General features: G+C 38.9%; 2 protein-coding genes across 2 annotated transcripts in view; both read left to right on the forward strand.

The window, feature by feature from the left end:
- si:dkey-94l16.4 (uncharacterized) overlaps positions 1-20,353 on the forward strand; it is a 30,924-nt gene that overhangs the window by 5,610 nt on the left and 4,961 nt on the right. Inside the window, exons 2-4 of the mRNA XM_057358987.1 lie at positions 744-3,289; positions 4,222-4,315; positions 14,156-14,205. Coding sequence (XP_057214970.1) covers positions 749-3,289; positions 4,222-4,315; positions 14,156-14,205 — 2,685 coding nt within the window. The 5' untranslated portion in view covers positions 744-748. The remainder of the gene's footprint in view (positions 1-743; positions 3,290-4,221; positions 4,316-14,155; positions 14,206-20,353) is intronic.
- LOC130569376 (E3 SUMO-protein ligase ZBED1-like) lies at positions 10,136-12,599 on the forward strand. Its single transcript, XM_057358996.1, has 2 exons — positions 10,136-10,742; positions 11,238-12,599. The coding sequence occupies exons 1-2, from the start codon at positions 10,404-10,406 to the stop codon at positions 12,060-12,062; spliced, it is 1,164 nt and encodes a 387-aa protein (XP_057214979.1). The 5' UTR covers positions 10,136-10,403; the 3' UTR covers positions 12,063-12,599.

Here is a 20,353-nt window from a genome sequence, read left to right on the forward strand (position 1 = left end):
AATAAACTCAACAAACGGGAAGGAAGGAGGCGGGAACCGGCGAACATTCAAACATTTTTAATCAAAATAAATAAACAATAAATCAGCAGTAAAAAGGCCGGCAGCCACCTCACGGTCGACTGCTGGCCACACAAACATAAATAAAATTTAACGTATGTCCGGGCCTGGTCTTCTCACCGTTTCCTCCTGTCGCTCGGCCTTTTATGCTTCCGATCTCCTCTGTGGGAGATATGAGGCCACCAGCCTCTCTTCCTCCTCCCACGGCTCTCGTCCCGCCTCCCTCGTCACATGGTATTACTATCTGAGTCTGTTTCTGCACTTGTTAAGCCTGCTAATATCAAAACTCACATTTAACTACGCAATAGGCCTTGCATAATACTTGCATAATAGTGATGTCATCCAATATGCATGTAATCTAATGCAGTGTTCACACCAAACGCGAACCATCGCAATCCTCGCTCTTTAATAGTTTGTTATATTCGTGTGAGTGACGTGAAAAACATTTTGTGAAGGGGAGGTCTTCACGCGCCCGGACGTGTCAAACAGTAGGTGTCAATGAAGTCCTCGTGGGCAATGGGCTCGAGTTGAAATTGTTCGCTTCGCCCACTGCTAGTCCGCGTCTATTCACGCAAATTGATTAATTCGCTTTTGGTGTGAACACATCATAAGTGTTTTAACAATGAAGTTGAAAAGGGTGTTGATCATTTAGAGTAACCTTTTAACACATTTGTTTCATCTTTCAGTTGATATGGAACAGCCTCCCAGCAACTCGGATGGTTTCCAGCCTCAGGATCTTTCCTCCACCTGCAGCCTACCCAATGTCTTTGATCTGTCGAAGAATGGTGAAGAATGTCTGTTGAAAGCGAATCCTTTGGATGCCTTGCATGTCATCCAGACGCCAGGCTGGTTTGTTAGTCCTGGGACCAGTAATGGGTTGTTACTTCCAGAGAACGACTCTGATCCATTGCCACTCCCCCCAGACCAGATCCAACCGGACACCACGTTTTCTAACACCACTGTCACGCTCTCGTACGTCAGCAGGTCACAGGTTTTCTCCAACCCCAACGCCCTTTCAGATCATTCCCCAATTTATGATGTTCCACCCTTAAGCAAGGCTTTTGTTCTACATCCTCCTACCAAGCTAGCAGCAGACACAGGAGATGCAGCTCTGTCATTGGATATGGACCAACACTGCCTCCAACAGGTCTCCTTACCTGTAGGACTAACAGCCTGTGACCAATTCGGGTTCATGTCCCCAGCTCAGGTTGTTGAAAACGTTGCCGCATTGTGCTACCTTCAACAGCACCCTGATTTAAGTGGCTTGCAAGATGTTGAAAATATTGCTTTAGAAACACTCAAATCTTTACAACAGACCAGCCCTGCCGATTGTAGGTTTCCTATCAACGTGGATGAACTTCAAAACGGAGCTGCTAATGGTTTATGGAATGTTGTAACTTTTGAGGATGGCTTTACGGAAAGGCACACTGCAAACGTGGAGGGATTACACAGAAACGGCAACCCTGAGGTGGTCTTTCTGATCTCTAGATCTGAAGAGCCGGTCATGCTACTGAACAACCAGGGCCCTACGAGTTTTCCGGTATCATTAAACCAAGACTTCATTAGTCCGTTAGATCCAGCCTCACCACCCGCCGCCTCAGTGGATGAGATAGATGATGTTTTCTCTTTGGCACAGGCGTCAAGTTCTCCAAGTGGAGAAAATTCTGTTGGCAGAGAAACGATTGATGCCGAGCAAGAACGTTTAAGCAGAGAGGAGTTTGATCCCAAAACATCTGACGTGGAGAAGATGGATTCACATCCTGTATCAGAATTTATTACCAGCACTAATGAGAAACATTCAGGGAATACTGACAAAGCATGCCACACTGAACCTGTACAGGTCAATGCTATTTCTGAAGGAAAAACAGACACACTTGAGACGACCAGAGGGTCGCTCACCAAAAAGATGACGTTGGAAAGAAAAAAACTGCCCCCGAGAGCTAGGAGAGGGATGCGATTAGGAGCCATTGTTCAAAACATCCGCCCCGCCAGGTACAAATCAAGTCACGTCACCAACATAAAAAAAGTTCAGGCAAGCAAGATTTCCCATCTAGATGTGTCATCCATCAAGAAAAACCAGCACATGCTGGAAAGAGTTTGCACTGCGGCAGTTGAATCTAATGACAAGACCACAGTGCGTTTACAAAAAGAAGAAACTAATGACAAGACCACAGTTCGTTTACAAAAAGAAGAAACAGATGTCATAGTTTCACCCAGATGTAAAACCACAGTATCTACCTCTTGTTCCAAAAACAAACATGTTCCTAAACCTTCATTGGATCACAAACCTACAAAGACTTTTCACAAAGACGTACTGTTTGGTTCCAAAAAGAGACTGCCAAAGAAAGTTTTTAAAAAGCCCTTAGTGGGTATGGGGAATCTTAACTCATTACCAACACTCCAAACCTCTCGAAAAAGTAGTCTGAAACCAATTTTGGGTCCTGCCGCCGCGAACAAACCTCATGCGTCCAAAAGGAAAAGACAGAAACCCAAGGTTGGCCACACTTCCCTTTTTGTGCCCCAGGAACCAGAAATTAAACTGAAATGTTTGAGTTACAAAGGTGAAAGAAAGGACGTGCGCAACGACACCTTCGCACCATACGTGCATCTGGAGCTCCAAGATATCCCATCTTGTACAGTTGTCAACTATCCTGAAGAAAGCTTCAGACTCAAGCATGGAAAGCGTCATGTGACGGCCGGCTCAGTGTCCGTTGTGGTTCCTGTATCTCCTTGTTTGCAGTATGGACGAGTGTCGATGGATGGCACGCAGCGGGGCGCTCTAGTGTGCTGTCTCTGTGGAGGCTCCGCCAATGCCATGGAGCTTGGTGACCTGCATGGGCCATATTACCCGGAGGGGTTCAAGTCTGCCTCAAAGACTCTTTCCAGTCTACAGGAGAATGAGGAGGATCACAGTGATTCCGATTCATTTTTTTGTCCTAAAAGAGGGAAATGGGTTGGAAGCCGTTGGACTAGATCTTTGCACAAGCTGTCAGAGTCTGCTGCTTTGATGGCTTGTCAGAGGTGGAGCAGTGACAGTGAGCTGTCAAGTAGTCCTAATGTTAAGCGACAAGGGGGGGACGTCGGCATCGATTGGTACAGTCCGCCCGTGGTTCCTCTGGACGGTAGCGAGTACTGGCTCCATGAAGACTGTGGCATATGGTCAGCAGGTGTCTTTCTGGTTAAAGGAAAGCTGTATGGACTTGAAAATGCTTTCAAGTTGGCTAAAGTGTCGGTGAGATTTTAAATTTGCAGACATGTGGCTTTGCTTCACTGCATTTGAAAATGGAGCATATCAGCTTAAATTCTCTCATGCCATCCCAAATGTATATGACTACCTTTCTTTAGTTGAACATTCACAAATAATTTTATATTAAAATGTTGTCTTATATTGGATCCAGAGTGTTGAAGTAAAAAAAAGTGCATCTATCATTCAAGTCATCCAAATGACTCCAGTGGGTTAATAAATGTCTTTCAAAGTGAAACGATACATTTGTGAGGGAAAAACGATTTACATTTTGAGCTTTAGTGACACTGAAACCAGAACAAACCCATGAAGTGCTAAATTCAAACATGACACATGATAACATGATGAAATATCACATACGTAGTCAGGAGACATGCAAGAAACTGATATTTGAAGTTCTTAATGTGTCACCATGTGTGAATTTAGAGCTTATCGGTGTTTCTCTTGGTTTGAAAAAAACTGAATAAGCTCAAAATATGATCTGTTTTCTCTTTTTAACATTTGACATTTATTATTCCTGTCATTTGGGTTACTTTAATGATTATTGGATGTGCTTTTCAGAGCTTCATTTTGGAATCTGTATAAAAAGATAATTTAGTTTTAAAGTCCCCCGTTGGATCATTTTATTCTTTAAAACTCATCTTTGATCACTTAAACTGCACCATGAATCCTACACAGGATTTGTCTTAAAGCATATTAAACATATCACATTCTGTAGCCATACAAACAAAATGCATTTTTTATTTGAACATTTGAATATAAATTGTATATAGCATTGGATATTAAATGATTTGTTTGTGTTCAACTGAAGAAAGGAATTCATATACATTTTCGATGGCATGAGGGTAATGTTAAACTTTTCATTTCTATAGGTGAACTATTCTTTTACGAATCTACATTAACGCAGTATTTTTTTTCAGATTTGTTCAACTTGTCAGAATAAGGGGGCAACATTGGGGTGTGTTTTCAAAGGCTGCCCCAACAAATATCACTTCACGTGTGCAATGCAGTCAGGTAAGAAACCTAAACAGATGTTGCTTCTTTATGATTCTTGTTTGTTGTGCAACAGAAGACAGAAAACAGCGATCCTCGCATAGCATTGCGGTTTTGAAATATCAACGCCAGTATGGGATCAGAATTGTTGCAATATTCTGAATAAATAAACTATGACCCGCAAATAAATATAGAGAGTTTCACAAGTATTTTTTAAATCCACATATGCACAAAAAGCGAACCATAAATATATGTTAGACGTTCCACAAAAAGAAATGGAATTCACAAATAAATACAATGAGATTTGCAAATAAAAAATATTTACAAATTTATTTTAATGGCATTTATTTGTAGATCGCTTTCTGCACATTTGTGGATCGCTTTCTGTGCATTTGTGGATCGCTTTCTGTGCATTTGTGGATCGCTTTCTGTGCATTTGTGAATCGCTGCACGCATTTGTGGATCAGTGCACACATTTGTGGATGGCTCTCTGTGCATTTGTGGATTTTGAAACATTTCTAACGTCAAGACGTGCGCACAATCCACAAATAGGTGGACTATCTACGCAAGCCAATCGGGTAACTTCCGCTTTCATTGTTCAATAGGGCTCAGCCAATCACGTTTTGCTCTGCACTAAGATTCAGGGAGCTAACATGGCGGCTAGTGGCGGTCTAAAATGCGTGATGTACTAAGAAATGTGAATGGCCTCTTCTTTATACAAACCCGATTCCAAAAAAGTTGGGACACTGTACAAATTGTGAATAAAAACAGAACGCAATGATGTGGAAGTTTCAAATTTCAATATTTTATTCAGAATACAACATATTTGATATTTCATTTGTTTAAACTGAGAGAATGTATCATTTTAAGGGTAAAATAAGTTGATTTTAAATTTCATGGCATCAACACATCTCAAAAAAGTTGGGACAAGGCCATGTTTACCACTGTGTGGCATCCCCTCTTCTTTTTATAACAGTCTGCAAACGTCTGGGGACTGAGGAGACAAGTTGCTCAAGTTTAGGAATAGGAATGTTGTCCCGTTCTTGTCTAATACAGGCTTCTAGTTGCTCGACTGTCTTAGGTCTTCTTTGTCGCATCTTCCTCTTTATGATGCGCCAAATGTTTTCTATGGGTGAAAGATCTGGACTGCAGGCTGGCCATTTCAGTACCCGGATCCTTCTTCTACGCAGCCATGATGTTGTAATTGATGCAGTATGTGGTCTGGCATTGTCATGTTGGAAAATGCAAGGTCTTCCCTGAAAGAGACGACGTCTGGATGGGAGCATATGTTGTTCTAGAACTTGGATATACCTTTCAGCATTGATGGTGCCTTTCCAGATGTGTAAGCTGCCCATGCCACACGCACTCATGCAACCCCATACCATCAGAGATGCAGGCTTCTGAACTGAGCGCTGATAACAACTTGGGTTGTCCTTGTCCTCTTTAGTCCGGATGACATGGCGTCCCAGTTTTCCAAAAAGAACTTCAAATTTTGATTCGTCTGACCACAGAACAGTTTTCCACTTTGCCACAGTCCATTTTAAATGAGCCTTGGCCCAGAGAAAACGCCTGCGCTTCTGGATCATGTTTAGATATGGCTTCTTTTTTGACCTATAGAGTTTTAGCCGGCAACGGCGAATGGCACGGTGGATTGTGTTCACCGACAATGTTTTCTGGAAGTATTCCTGAGCCCATGTTGTGATTTCCATTACAGTAGCATTCCTGTATGTGATGCAGTGCCGTCTAAGGGCCCGAAGATCACGGGCATCCAGTATGGTTTTCCGGCCTTGACCCTTACGCACAGAGATTGTTCCAGATTCTCTGAATCTTTGGATGATATTATGCACTGTAGATGATGATAACTTCAAACTCTTTGCAATTTTTCTCTGAGAAACTCCTTTCTGATATTGCTCCACTATTTTTCGCCGCAGCATTGGGGGAATTGGTGATCCTCTGCCCATCTTGACTTCTGAGAGACACTGCCACTCTGAGAGGCTCTTTTTATACCCAATCATGTTGCCAATTGACCTAATAAGTTGCAAATTGGTCCTCCAGCTGTTCCTTATATGTACATTTAACTTTTCCGGCCTCTTATTGCTACCTGTCCCAACTTTTTTGGAATGTGTAGCTCTCATGAAATCCAAAATGAGCCAATATTTGGCATGACATTTCAAAATGTCTCACTTTCAACATTTGATATGTTATCTATATTCTATTGTGAATAAAATATAAGTTTATGAGATTCGTAAATTATTGCATTCCTTTTTTATTCACAATTTGTACAGTGTCCCAACTTTTTTGGAATCGGGTTTGTACTACTCCGTAATGATTGCTTGTGTTTATATGCGTTGTCCATATGTTAGTAACAAACGACTGAAACGTTTATGACTTGATAACAGCGTGCACGGACTGGGGTGGACAATCCCGGTGACTGATTTGGTCTGCTGCAAACCAGCTGTTTTATTGTCTTTATGTATCAAAGTGATAAATTCCAATTTTGGCATCTATAAAATATAATCTGTTTCCCCGATACTGCATGGGTAAGCAGCTAGTTCGCGTCGCACACTCAGCGTGTGCCTCCTTTCAAGGTGCGCAGCATTTGCATTGCAATGCGCACTGCAGCTGTCGGTGTACTACCAGTATAACAATGGCAGAACTAACGTGGGGGAAATCATCAGCACTGTGAATTTCTATGTCATTCATAATAAAACGTCATTTAATCAGTCATCTCTGTTTATCCCATTCCTGAATGATCTCTGCTGTGGTTAAACTGTTCTGTATAGGCTACTGTCTAACTCTTTGCCATGACAAAAATGATCACTGTAAGAAACACTACCCATAACATTAACAATAGTAAGCGTTGCCTTTATAGTGGTAGCAGCGTAAGTAGGCTATATTGCAAGATGACCATGTGGGACAATTCTGTCCACAATTCCCCACATAGAAATACTGTAGTAGTATAATACATTTACTATCATATGAACAGCTCATATAAAGTTTCCCATAATAACGCAAAGAACATACATCAGAATCAGAAGGAGCTTTATTGCCCAAATGTGCTCTACGCACGAGGAATTTGTCTTAGTGACAGAAGCTGCCAGTGCACATACAGTTGAAAGTGACAAGTGACAAGACACAGGTAACAAAATATAAAAAAATAAATATGTAATAGACAATACACGTATGAAAAAAAACAATATATGTCAAAAGAGCAGTGGATGCTATATTGTATGCATGTGCTACATATATACAAGTTATAAAGTGCTTTATACAAATTGTGTAAGGGAATGGGATAGCTGTATGATATATTAAATCAGTAACATATATATATATATATTAAATAAATATGAGTACACAGTGGCTTGCAAAAGTATTCAACCCCCTTCATTTTATTCACATTTTGTTATGCTGCTGCCTTATCTTAAACTACTTTAAATGATTATTTTTTTTACATTAATCTACACTCCATGCACAATAATGACAAAACAAAAAACTGATTTTTGACAGCTTTGCAAATTTATTAAAAATAAAAAACAAAAATAAGTACAATGCATAATTATTCACACCCTTTTCTGGGACACTTGAAATTTTGCTCAGAAGCATTAGTTTTGCTTGTTAATGTTTATACACTTCGAGTGGAGTTAACCTGTGCCAAATTCAATTGAATAAGTATGATTTGGAGCGGGACATACCTCTCTATAAAGGGTGCAACAGCTGAAAATGCATATCAAAGTAAAAACCAAGACATGAGGTCAAAAGAACTGCCAGTAGAAGTTTGAGACAGGATTGTAGCAAGGCACAGATCTGGGGAAGACTTCTGAAAAAAATCTGCTGTATTGAAGGTTCACAGAAGCATGTAGCCTCCATTTATCCTCAATTAAAGAGGTTTGGAACCACCAGATCTCTTACTTGTGCATGGAGTGTAGATTAATGTAAAAAAATAATCATTTAAAGTAGTTTAAGATAAGGCAGCAGCATAACAAAATGTGAATAAAATGAAGGGGGTTGAATACTTTTGCAAGCCACTGTAAGTGAGTAGTTTAGTATTGCACATATTTATTGAACAGTGGGGAGAACATTTAACTGTTCATGGGGTAGATGACCTGAGGGAAGAAACTTTGTTTGGCTGTTTTGGTGCTCAGTGCTCTGTAGCGCCGACCAGATGGCAGCAGTTCAAAGAGAAAGTGTGCTGGGTGTGAGGGGTCCAGAGAGATTTTGCGAGGCCTTTTACTTGCTCACTCTGGATGAGTCTAGTTCTTGCAGTGGGAAGGGTAGTACCAGTGATTCGCTCAACAGTCCGAAATATCCGCTGTAGTCTTCGGAGGTCTCAAGTGTTTGTATGTGTCCCGAGCATGTAAACTGAAATTGAGAGAGAATATGTCGCCTCTAAATGCAGCAAGTTTTAAATGACTTCATCGATCAACACAAAGTTACAATGTTAGAGAACTTTAATAAACTTGATCGCTTAGCAACCTTTAAAACAAGTCTTGTACGTCTCTTGATGTACACGACGTGGAGGAGCGTTTTTTTTTTTATTAACAGACTGATTTGAGCCTACCTGAGCATGCTTGTTTTTTCTAAACAAAAACATGTAAAACAAAATAATTGCCTTTTGTATTGCAGTTAAAGTAGTAAAAACAGGCTACTGATAAATTTTATATTAAAACTGCGCATCGTTCTGTTATAATTTTTATTGAGGTTCTGTAAATTTGCACCAATAATCCCAAACAATTTGCTTTTGTTTTCATATATTCATATTTTTCTTATATTTAACTTAAGCTGGTTGGGCTATACCTTGGTTCTTGCATCTCATTCTTCAGTGTTCTGCATTTACCAATAAATAGGCTACATAAAAAATACTTATTTTGTTTTAAATTGTTATCTTTATCATTTAAAAACCAACAATGTATGCTATATAATAACCCCATTTAGGAGCTGTTTTACGTCTATTTGGCACTAAATATAGAAGGAATGCGGTTATAATATAGCAAACCGCGCTATTGAACTATAAAAAAGCCAATATCACCGCAAGGAAAATTCCTTCACCATGACAGCGCTACGTTCCCGTCTACATTACAGTACATTACACGTCACATGTCTTTAGGATGTGTGTGAACGCACGCACAGGTTCCAGAAAATCACTGGCAGTGTGAACCAAAATCAACCGATCCCATCTTCCCGGGACACTAGGGCTGTCGCGGTAACCGCTGTATTGTACTACCGTGCTACTGACAAGCCAACCGCAGGGACAGGAACTCAACCGCAGAAACCGCGGCAACCACCTTTTTTGGGGTATAGAATCATGGCATGCTGTTCGTTTTTACACCTTTGCATTGTGCAATGAATTTTTAATAAATGAATGATGACTACAAGAGTATTACGTCACGTGTATCAGTTTCCCGCCAACTGTTAGTATCGGGTGTTTCAAAGGCGGAAGCAATGGCAGGCGCTCTGGTCCCAAAACCTAATGTAACATCGCCAGTTTGGGAATACTTCGGCTTTGAACCGAATGAAAAGGGAGAGCCAGCTAATTTAGATGAGCCAATATGCAAAATTTGCATAAGAAAGGTGCATGTAACACGTGGCAATACGTCGAATTTGAGGTATCATCTCGCTAACTGCCATCCAGCCATCGAAGCGCAGCTGCCCTCGCAAGCGTCAAGTCGCGGAGCAACCTCAAAAAAGACAGCCAAGGCCGGTACCAGCCGACAGTTAAGAGTAGCTGAATCCTTTGCGAAATCTGTCAAATACAGTCGTGAAAGTAACAGGCATAAATGCCTTACATCCGCTGTAACACAGTATCTCGTTGAGGAAATGGTTCCGTTCCGCACGGTCGAGAAACCTGCGTTTAAGTCAATGCTTCAAAAATTTGACAAGCAGTACGAGTTGCCAGGTAAAACCTACTTTTCAGAAACTGCTGTGCCAAAAATGTATAGCATGGTAAAGCAGTTGATAAAAAGCGAACTTATGAATGTCGACTTCTACTCTGCCACAACAGACATGTGGTCAAGTGTCAATATGACACCATACTGTATATGAGTCTAACTGTTCATTATCGGAGCACTGACTGGATTCTAAAATCACATTGCCTCGAAACCGTGTTTACTGTATGCCCGAGAACCACACGTCGGAGAACATTTCGGAAGCTCTACGGCACGCATTTGAAGAGTGGTCCTTGGATGAAAAAAAGCTGACCTGTATCACCACAGACAACGGGGCAAACATCGTAGCAGCAGTGAAAAAGCTGAACTGGTCGTGGCTGAACTGCTTTGGTCACAATTTACATTTGGCTGTCACAAACGCAATGGCCAGCGTTAGGGATCGCACAGCCCGAGCAATGGGCCTATGTCACACCTTGGTGAATACATTCTCTCATAGCTGGTTAAAGAGAAGAGATCTGGCGTTAGCACAAGCAGAACTTCAAATCCCTCAGCATAGCCTCATACTGGTGAGTTATGAAATGTAAACTATTCTGTATAAGCTATTACACTGTTAAATTAATAATGCACTAAAATGTCTAAGTACAGTAAACTTAAATATAATTTAAATTATATTAAAATGACTAAAACCGAGCTGGACATAGTATGTGTCATAACCTTGTTCTTTACAGCGTAGAAGCAATAAATAGGAATATAGCAATTAAATAATATGGATCAATAAAAATGTAAACTTCGATTAATCAACTCATGCCTTCTGCTCGATTAAATGCATTTTTCGTTAAATATAATATAATCAAAGGAAAATGATTTAAAATGATTAAAAGTTAAGCTAACATTTAGGCTAATTTCAGCTCAATGTACGGAATGATTTAAATTTATTTTTGTTACGTAAAAATATACTGAAACGAATAATAATTGAAAATGTAGCCTAAAGTCAATTTTGGGAGTTCAGCGATTTAAAATATTTTTTTGTTCAGCGATTTAACGGCCAATACTCTGTTTAGGATTGCGCTACGAGATGGGGCTCCAAACAGAAAATGGTGGAAAGAATTTTGGAGCAAGTCCCTGCTATCAGAAGAGTTTTGGATGACCGGCGACACCACCATCTAAATCCAAGCTGGCAAGATATTGCTGTGCTCGAATCCGTGAATGCAGCACTGAAACCCGCCGCTGAGTTTACGGATCTGCTGTCTGGCGAGAGCTATGTGACCGTGTCATCAGTCAAACCCGTGCTGAAACTCCTTACAGAGGACATCATTAAACTATCAAACGAGGATACCACACTGACATCGGACATAAAGCAAAAAATGTGCAGTGTTCTCCTGGAGAAATACGAACTAGCTGCCTTGCAAAAACTTTTGGCAAAGGCCTGTTTTTTAGACCCTAGATATAGGGGGGATCATATTTTTGACACTGGTGCAAAATCCGCAATCATCGAAGAGATGCTGGGAATGTCGGAGGAAGGAAGAGGCGGTGCCAGTGAATCAGTGGCTACAGACGAAGGGCAAGCTGAGGTGCCACCTGCAGCAAAGAAAAAGACTCTTGGAGACCTGCTGAATTCACGGACAACCTCCGCGTCAGCGTCCGTACCTAGAAGAGTTCGCACAGATAACGAGCTTACGTGCTATTTACAAGAAGATCCAATAGACTCTAACGCAAATCCACTCTCCTGGTGGCGCGAAAACCAGGGCAGATTTCCGATGCTTTCCAAAGTCGCTCGCAAGTACATGTGTATTTGTGCGACCAGCACACCATCAGAAAGAGTTTTCAGTGCCGCCGGAAACATTGTTACGCCTATACGTTCGTCCCTGACACCACATAAGGTTTAATATGTTAGTTTTTCTAGCACGAAACAAGGACATGATAAGCCAGGTTTAAATCACATTCCTTAACGCTCAAGTGAGCTTTTTTATTTATTATTTTATTTATTTTTCCTGTACTGTATTTTCATTTACACTGTTCATCATCACTCATGTGATACTTGAGTTCTTTCGTTTTTCAGATTGAAGGCATGTTCTTATTGCTGTGTTCGGCATTTTGCATTGGACAAAAAACATTTTATAACCCCTTTCTCTGTCATTTAAAAAGTTAATTCTGACGTGACATAATAGCCTATTTATTTCCATTTTATATTTTTTTGCTGTATTTTGACTTAAACAGATTTTTTATGTGATAGGCTAATTTAGTTTTTCAGATTCAAGGCATGGTCCATTGTGTTCTGCATTTAACAATAAACAAAACATTTTAAGGCCAGTCTCTCTGTCATTTAAAAACAAAAAAATATATACTACATAATAACAACTACTCAATAAATCTTTAAATGCACCAAAATTATATGTCAGGTAATTTGCAAAAAAAAAGGTAGGTGGGGCGGTACAACCACCAACCGCGCTATTGACCCAGCCATAATTACCGCAAGGGAAATTTCCCAACCGCGACAGCCCTACGGGACACATCTTCCGCATATTTTCCAGGATCTCTGTATGAAAACGGCTTTACTGAAATGCCATGTAATATCCAGTGCCTTTTGTGCATTTGTATGGAGAACACATTAATTTGTACAATTAGCTTAAATTCATTTTTATTTGGCAATTTTATATTTTGCTTCATACTTTTTTCATCGAAGAGAAAGGTTGTGTTGCCTCCGTTGCGTTCTTATTGCCCCCGTTGTTTTTTATTTGCCAATAAATAAATGAAATAAACTGTATTTTAAAGCTGTCCTATGTGTCATTTAAAAGACAGCAATATATACATAATTATTATAACAATATTGATTTATTTAGCACCAGGAAAAATGGAGACGTATATCGTATAACACGCTATACTGAGAGCACTGCCACAGCCCTTATTATTACTACAGTAAATTGATTATCTGCAGTTGTATACCAATATTTACTATGGTAAGGTTCGAAAACACAAATTTTACTAGGCCTACATCGTTTACTTTTGGGGTTGCTGTGTTAATTTGAGAATATATTGTGTGCACAAGATCATAGTCAAAGGATCGACATCCTTTGTTGTGGCCAGTGTTGGGTAAGTTACTCTGAAAAAGTAATTAATTACTAGTTACTAATTACATATTCAAACGCGCTGAGTGTGCGGCGCGAACTAGCTGCTTACCCATGCAGTATCGGGGAAACAGATTATATTTTATCGAATGCCAAAATTGGAATTTATCACTTTGATACATAAAGACAATAAAACGGCTGGCTTGCAGCAGACCAAATCAGTCCCCAGTCACCGGGATTGTCCACCCCAGTCCGTGCACGCTGTTATCAAGTCATAAACGTTTCAGTCGTTTGTTACTAACATATGGACAATGCATATAAACACAAGCAATCATTACTGAGTAGTATAAGACTCCATATGTGGATTTAAAAATATTTGTGAAATTCTCTATATTTGCGGATCATAGTTTATTTATTCAGAATATTGCAACAATTCTGATCCCTTAGCAGGCATCTTGTTGACAGCTGCTTCTGTGTCAGTCAACATTTAATAAACATGTTTAAACTTGTGGTCAGACATGCATATGAACAACAAAGTGCAAGCCGGATTGCGGAAATAAACTTGCCCGAGTGTGAGAGTAATAAAATAAGCTTTATGCAACTCTCCAGCTGAAACGTCCCATAGAGGAAACATTCTCGAACAGTGGAATTTGTATTGGTGTTATTATAGCAGTTATCAAAATCAGAAAAGGTATCAAGTTGATACATTTAGTTAATTTATGTATACAGCAATAAACATAATGTTGTTGTTATATACACATATATAGTTGTTTGAGCTCATATTGAACAATTCTAGCTACAATTAGGGGAGAAACAATAGATGATGTCTATTTAGGGCTGCTAATATCGCCCTCACTTATCACTATGTGTTGCTATCAGGTGAAACTAACATCTTTTTTTTTCTTTATTTTAAGGTTGTGTATTAAATGAAGAAAATTTCTCAATGAAATGCAGAAAGCACAAGGTATGTGGAATGTTTGTTTGGAATTATTGATATATATATATATATATATATATATATATATTAGGGATGTAACGGTATTGTAAATATCAAAGTATCGAGATACTTTTTTTTCTATATTATCGTGGTCGCAAGACGATAGATCTTCCAGGCAAAGTGTAGTTTTTTCAGCCGAATGGAGCGAGTTGAGGGAAGCGGGAACTACAATTCCCATCAACCCATGCGTGCCCATCATCCTCTGCGCTCTGCTGCCGCCCGCTACAGTTCAAGTTGAGCGAAAATAGCGGATGCCGTTAGTGGCATAGAAACGGATTTACAAATTGTTGAAGCTAAAGCATATTATAAATCGGATGTGTGGAAGCATTTCGGTTTTATCGTGACAAGAAACGAGAAAGGAGAAAAGGTGACGGACAGACAAAAACCAATATGCAGACACTGCCAGACTGCGGTGAAGTACAGTTCGGGGAATACGACTAATATGAAGAGCCATTTGTTACATCTTCACCCCGAAAAGTTTCATGAAGATACGAGGAGCAAAAAAAATAGCGGTGAGTGAAGCAGTGAATGAGGTGAGTGTTTGAGTGAAGCAGTGAATGAGGTTAGTACCTGACTGGTTGTGAGTTGTTAAAAGTTGACAAACAACTTAACCTTTTTTCATGTTAATTTTTTCATGTTTCATGTTCTCAAAAATGTTATGTTATTAATTTTTATGTTATTATGTTAGTTCCTGTTTCTTACTGACTTTACTGTTCTTTGCACTTTAAAATTATTTAATCTAAAAATAATAAATGTGATCTTTGTTCAGTCATTGTTTAATAAACACTTATGTAGGGCTGCAACTAATGATTATTTTGATAATCGATTAGTTGGACGATTATTTTTTCGATTAATCGGATAAAATGTGATTACATCTTTTGCTTATAATAAGTAAATCAGATATGGAAAAAGTATACACAACTGAACTCATTAGCCTTCTCCCAAAATTTTGTGAATGTCTCCATAATTAACACACCTGGTGAGTTGATTCATGTGTGTCATATTAGAAGCAACTGACAATAGTCTCTCCCAAACGTGGGAGCGAGGGGAGGGTCGGCCAAGGAAATCATTTTTTGTGCCCAAAAGTGAAATATTTGTCATTCAAATGTAGTGAAGTACAGTAAAAAGTAAACAGAAAAAGTAATACTTCAGAACAAATACTCAAAAAGTGTACTTAAGTACAGTACTCAAGTAAATGTACTTCGTTACCCACCTCTGAACTAAATAAACCACCAAATCAGGGTATTTAGCCTAATATGTACTTTGCAAAGTGCAAACGCCACAAATTGGGTTTTACTAATATAATCTTTAATTTTGTCATTTAAAACACCTCTCCCCTTTAAACTTTAAAACTGCGCAGCTTGAAGAGATGCATGCAGAACACGTCGGACTTTAAAACTGCGCACCTCGCGCTGCACGGAGAGATGCATGCACCGAGAGACACGTCTGACTTTAAAACTGCGCAACTTGTGCCGCACGGAGACGCATCCACGGAGAGACACGTCTGACTTTAAAACTGCGTACCTCGCGCTGCACGGAGAGACACGTGTGACTTTCAAACTGCGCACCTCGCGCTGCACGGAGAGATGCATGCACCGAGAGACACGTCTGACTTTAAAACTGCGCAACTTGTGCCGCACGGAGACGCATCCACGGAGAGACACGTCTGACTTTCAAACTGCGTACCTCGTGCAGCACGGAGAGACACATGTGACTTTAAAACTGCGCACCTCGCGCTGCACGGAGAGACATGTGTGACTTTAAAATTGCGCATCTCGCGCTGCACGAAGAGACGCATCCACGGAGAACCACGTCTGACATTTAAAACTGCGCAGCTCATGCTGCACGGAGAGACACATCTAAAACGGTAATTTTAAAAGGGAAGAAGACGCGCTTGATTTGTAACTGCGCAGCTCGCAAGTGACGTCACAGACCAACTAATCGATAATGAAATTCGTTGACAACGAATTTCATTATCGATTATTATCGATTTTATCGATTAGTTGTTGCAGCCCTACACTTATGCCACATTTTTCCAAGTCTTCATTTGTTTAGTTTTTTTCCTGCACAAAATTCAATAAATATCGTACCGTACTCTTCATATCGAGGTACTACCGTATCGTGAAATGTTGATACCGTTACATCCCTAATATATATATATTATTAGGGGTTCTGTATATTTATACAGTGAGGGAAATAATTATTTGATCCCCTGCTGATTTTGTAAGTTTGCCTGCTTACAAAGAAATGAAGGGTCTATAATTTTTATGGTGAGTTTATTTTAACTGATAGAGACAGAATATTTTTAAAAAATCAGGGGAAAAATGTTATATAAAAGTTATAAATTGATTTGCATTTCAGTCAGTGAAATAAGTATCATTTTGATGTTCATTGTCAGAATCGTGTTGACTTTGTGGGCAGCACTGGATGTTTCTATCTATTGTAATAGTTGTGTATGAGTCTCTTGATTGTCCTCAATGTAAAAAGAGCAATCTTTACATCATACAGTTACTGCTGGACATGAGTAAAATATCCAGAAATGCTGAAAAAGCAAAGATTGTGGAGGACCTGGGTGATTGTTTTGAAGATCAGTGGACAGTCTAATGACTCATGACACACAAGAAACCCTTAAACAACTATGACTAAACATAAAAACTGTCATTGATTGTTTATGTAACATCATACAGTATTAAGAATCAGGGGCGTGTAAACTTTTGCCCTGGCTATTTTTAGAAATTCTGTTATTATTCTTTAGTGTGAACTATATGTTAACATTTCTTTAGTGAAATAACTTGCTCAGGGCAGGACTAAATTAAAAACAAACCTTCATTTTCAAAAATCCTCTTATTTTTCCAAAAGTTTCTCCAGATTCTGCAAGGGGTGTGTAAACTTTTGAGCACGACTGTGTATATATATATATATTATACCCAGGGTTTCCACCCTTCTTGAAAGTGCTTGAAAGTATTTGAATTTCTGACATATGAATTCAAGGACTGGAAAGTATTTGAAAACAGACATAGGTACTTGAAAGTGCTTAAATTAAACAAACTAGATTTTGTTAGTTGCATCGCGCTGTTAAAAATATTGGTTAGTGTTGCCGAAGCCAGAACAAAACAACGTTGTTGATCTGGGGGAAAGCGGGAAGAACTTAAAAAAAGAGGCTTTGATCGGATGGATCGTGATCATGTGCAGTACTGCATAAATCAGTCAGAGGCGTGGAGTTATTTAACTCGCTCAATGCCAGAGAAGTGCAAATTCAACGATGCTTGAGCTATAATAAAAATATGGTTTATCAAAGTTAAGATGTAGAGTACACCAGCAGGTTATACATCAAGCAAAACGGTTAAGATCATCGTATACAGTCAAACATATGTTGTATTAAACCACTGCTAAATAAGTTTCTTTTCAGCTACGTTCATTTCAAGAATAATTTCATTAGTTATCATTATTCTTGTCAGTGAATGTGCCTTAAGAGTTTGAATCGTTTTTAGGATGTTAAGAAACACTGAAATGCTAGCTAGATAGCATTGGTTTAGCGAAAACAAAAACATGCTCCCAGCAGTGTTATCTGTTGGAGTAATGAACTTTTGCTGTGTGTTTGGGCAGAGGTTTGGATATTTGAGCTTGCTGTGTCTGAAGTCGCTCAGTCTTTTTTTATCAAGTTCACCATATCAGCAGTGATGGAACTAAATGTTTGAATGCTGCTGTATTCCTGCACGCTTCAGAGATCTGTATCTTTTAGAAACTGCTTTGTACCTAAATTTGAATATAACAGTAATAATAATCATCATACAGTAATATCATATATTTTTATTTACAATTTATTTTATTAATGTCTTGAAACTTTCCAGAGCACTATTTACACAGATTGACAGATGACATTGAGCGTACATGGCGCCCTCAGGTCACCATTGATTACTTGTCACATTGAATGCTAAATAAATAAATTGAAAATAAAAATATTCAAATGAAAGGCGAATTCCAAACAGAAGTGAACTCACCTATGTTGTACTACCTTTGAAGGGCAGAACCCTTTGAATTAAGCTCCTTGAGGGCATTCTCATCTGTTTATTATCAAAACTAATAATGCACAATCATTCAGGTACTAGTGTTGTCACCAGTAAAATTCCACGGTTCTCTGTACCAATTTCGGAAGCAAAACACCAGTACATGCTAATTGAAACACAATTATATTAATAAAGCTCATTGTTAATATAAATGTATAGAAAGCAATGCCATTTTGTATACATGAAGTATACAAGTTAATTGTTGCTGAAACTGTTGTGTGCTCACTGGGGTCTTTCATGCTGATGAACATCCCCTCAGTCAGCTGCTGTAGAAGACAAACAGAATAAACTTCAGTAAGTCAACTGACTGAACAAACATGCATATGCAATATTAAAACAAACCTCAGTTTTTATACTGCATTTACACAAGATTACTTACATTAAGGTAACTGTATATTAAAATAATAAATGCAACAGATATATTTTTATTTAGTTTAATTGTGGCTTTTTAAACCTAATAGAGTTATCTATCCAAGACATACACATTGCTAGTCATACAGTTAGTATGATAGTTTTCTAGCACATAGATTTCAGATAGGCCTAAATAAAATAGGTACTGTAAACCCCATCCTGTCCTCCCATTTTTTTTACCCCATTACAGTTATAAAAGCATTAAATGGTTAATAAGGACACTTCACTGGATTAGTATTGGCGCTAACAAATTAACACGCAAACAGGGACGTTTACTTTAATTTAACCTTTAACTTAACATATGCTACAACATTCATAATGCAAACGCGAACAGAATTTGAAACTTACTGCTTGAATTGTTAACTTAAATCCGGATGTTTCCTCCTTTCACCACAAAACTCTGTTTGTTTTCTTCGTGATATGACTTTAATCTGAAGTATTTCTGTGCGCATCTCTTGTGGATCGGAGCCGCGCTTATCCGCTCATCACGTCTTATTGCGTCTATGAAAAGTTTCCGACTGACAACCTGTCAGACAGAGCATCAGTACCCGGTTGACCCGGGACGGCGGTGGTACCGGGTCTTATGAAAATTAGGTACCGACAACTTTTTTATTTTTAGGTACCGACTTGGACCCGAAGTACCGGTTCTTTTAATAACACTACCAGGTACTTGTCATTCTGACAAGTACAATAATAATAACATATATGAGATTATATTTACAAATGATTAAACCAAATTGAATGTTTGTCTTTTTTTAAACTTTTTTCTTGCCTAAAAACCAAAAGTAAAAATGTTTTCCCTTGCAGTAGGTTTGCATTTGTTAGAAATGGTTTAATAAAATATTTTAAATCAATACATAATACATGATATAATTTGCTCTTGAGGCAAGTACCCATGTTAAAACCAGGATAATGTACAGCCAGTCGGTTGTCATCGCAAGAGAAACCCCTTCTGTGTGATACTTGTCTCCCCTTCAGTCCTTTATTCTATCATAAGCGGGCGCCTGTACTGTACAGTATCCCATACTTGCATTGGAATGTCTCCACAGTTACTATGAAAAATAAGCCAAATCACTAATTGACCAGTGTGAATTTTCTAAATTTCTCAAAACAACGAAAAATTTTCTAAGTCTGACTATCTATTATAAGTAACTCGAGACAAGACATTTTTATACTCCACGTAGACTGTAAATCATTAAAAAAACGATGTGAAATGTAAACGTTATTGTGCTTTTTATTCAAAGAAGCTCCCTTTTGTTTATGTCTTGTCCTCTCCAATATGGCAGCATTGTTGAACCCATAACAGCAACAGGCCAAAGCCTTCAATGCGGTGTCTATTTATGTCTGTGACTGCATGTACCCTTTGCTAACACACTTCTGAAATGGCCCTTTGTGAAGAGAGAAATCATAAAAATGGTATCCTTTTCCCAAAGTGCCCGGCGACGGCACAAAAACTGTTTTAAATTTGACCAAAATGTGCTTGAAAAAGTCATTGAAAGTCCTTGAATTTGGTGTTGATGAAAGTGTGGGAACCCTGTATACCTTAAAGAGATGGATAATTTTGTCATTTTTTACTCGCCTACATGACGTTCTACACGTTTTAGGTTTCCAGGCCTCCTCATAGACATAATGGTAAT

Source organism: Triplophysa rosa, linkage group LG18 (genome assembly GCF_024868665.1).
Source record: "Triplophysa rosa linkage group LG18, Trosa_1v2, whole genome shotgun sequence".
Taxonomy (NCBI): Eukaryota; Metazoa; Chordata; class Actinopteri; order Cypriniformes; family Nemacheilidae; genus Triplophysa; species Triplophysa rosa.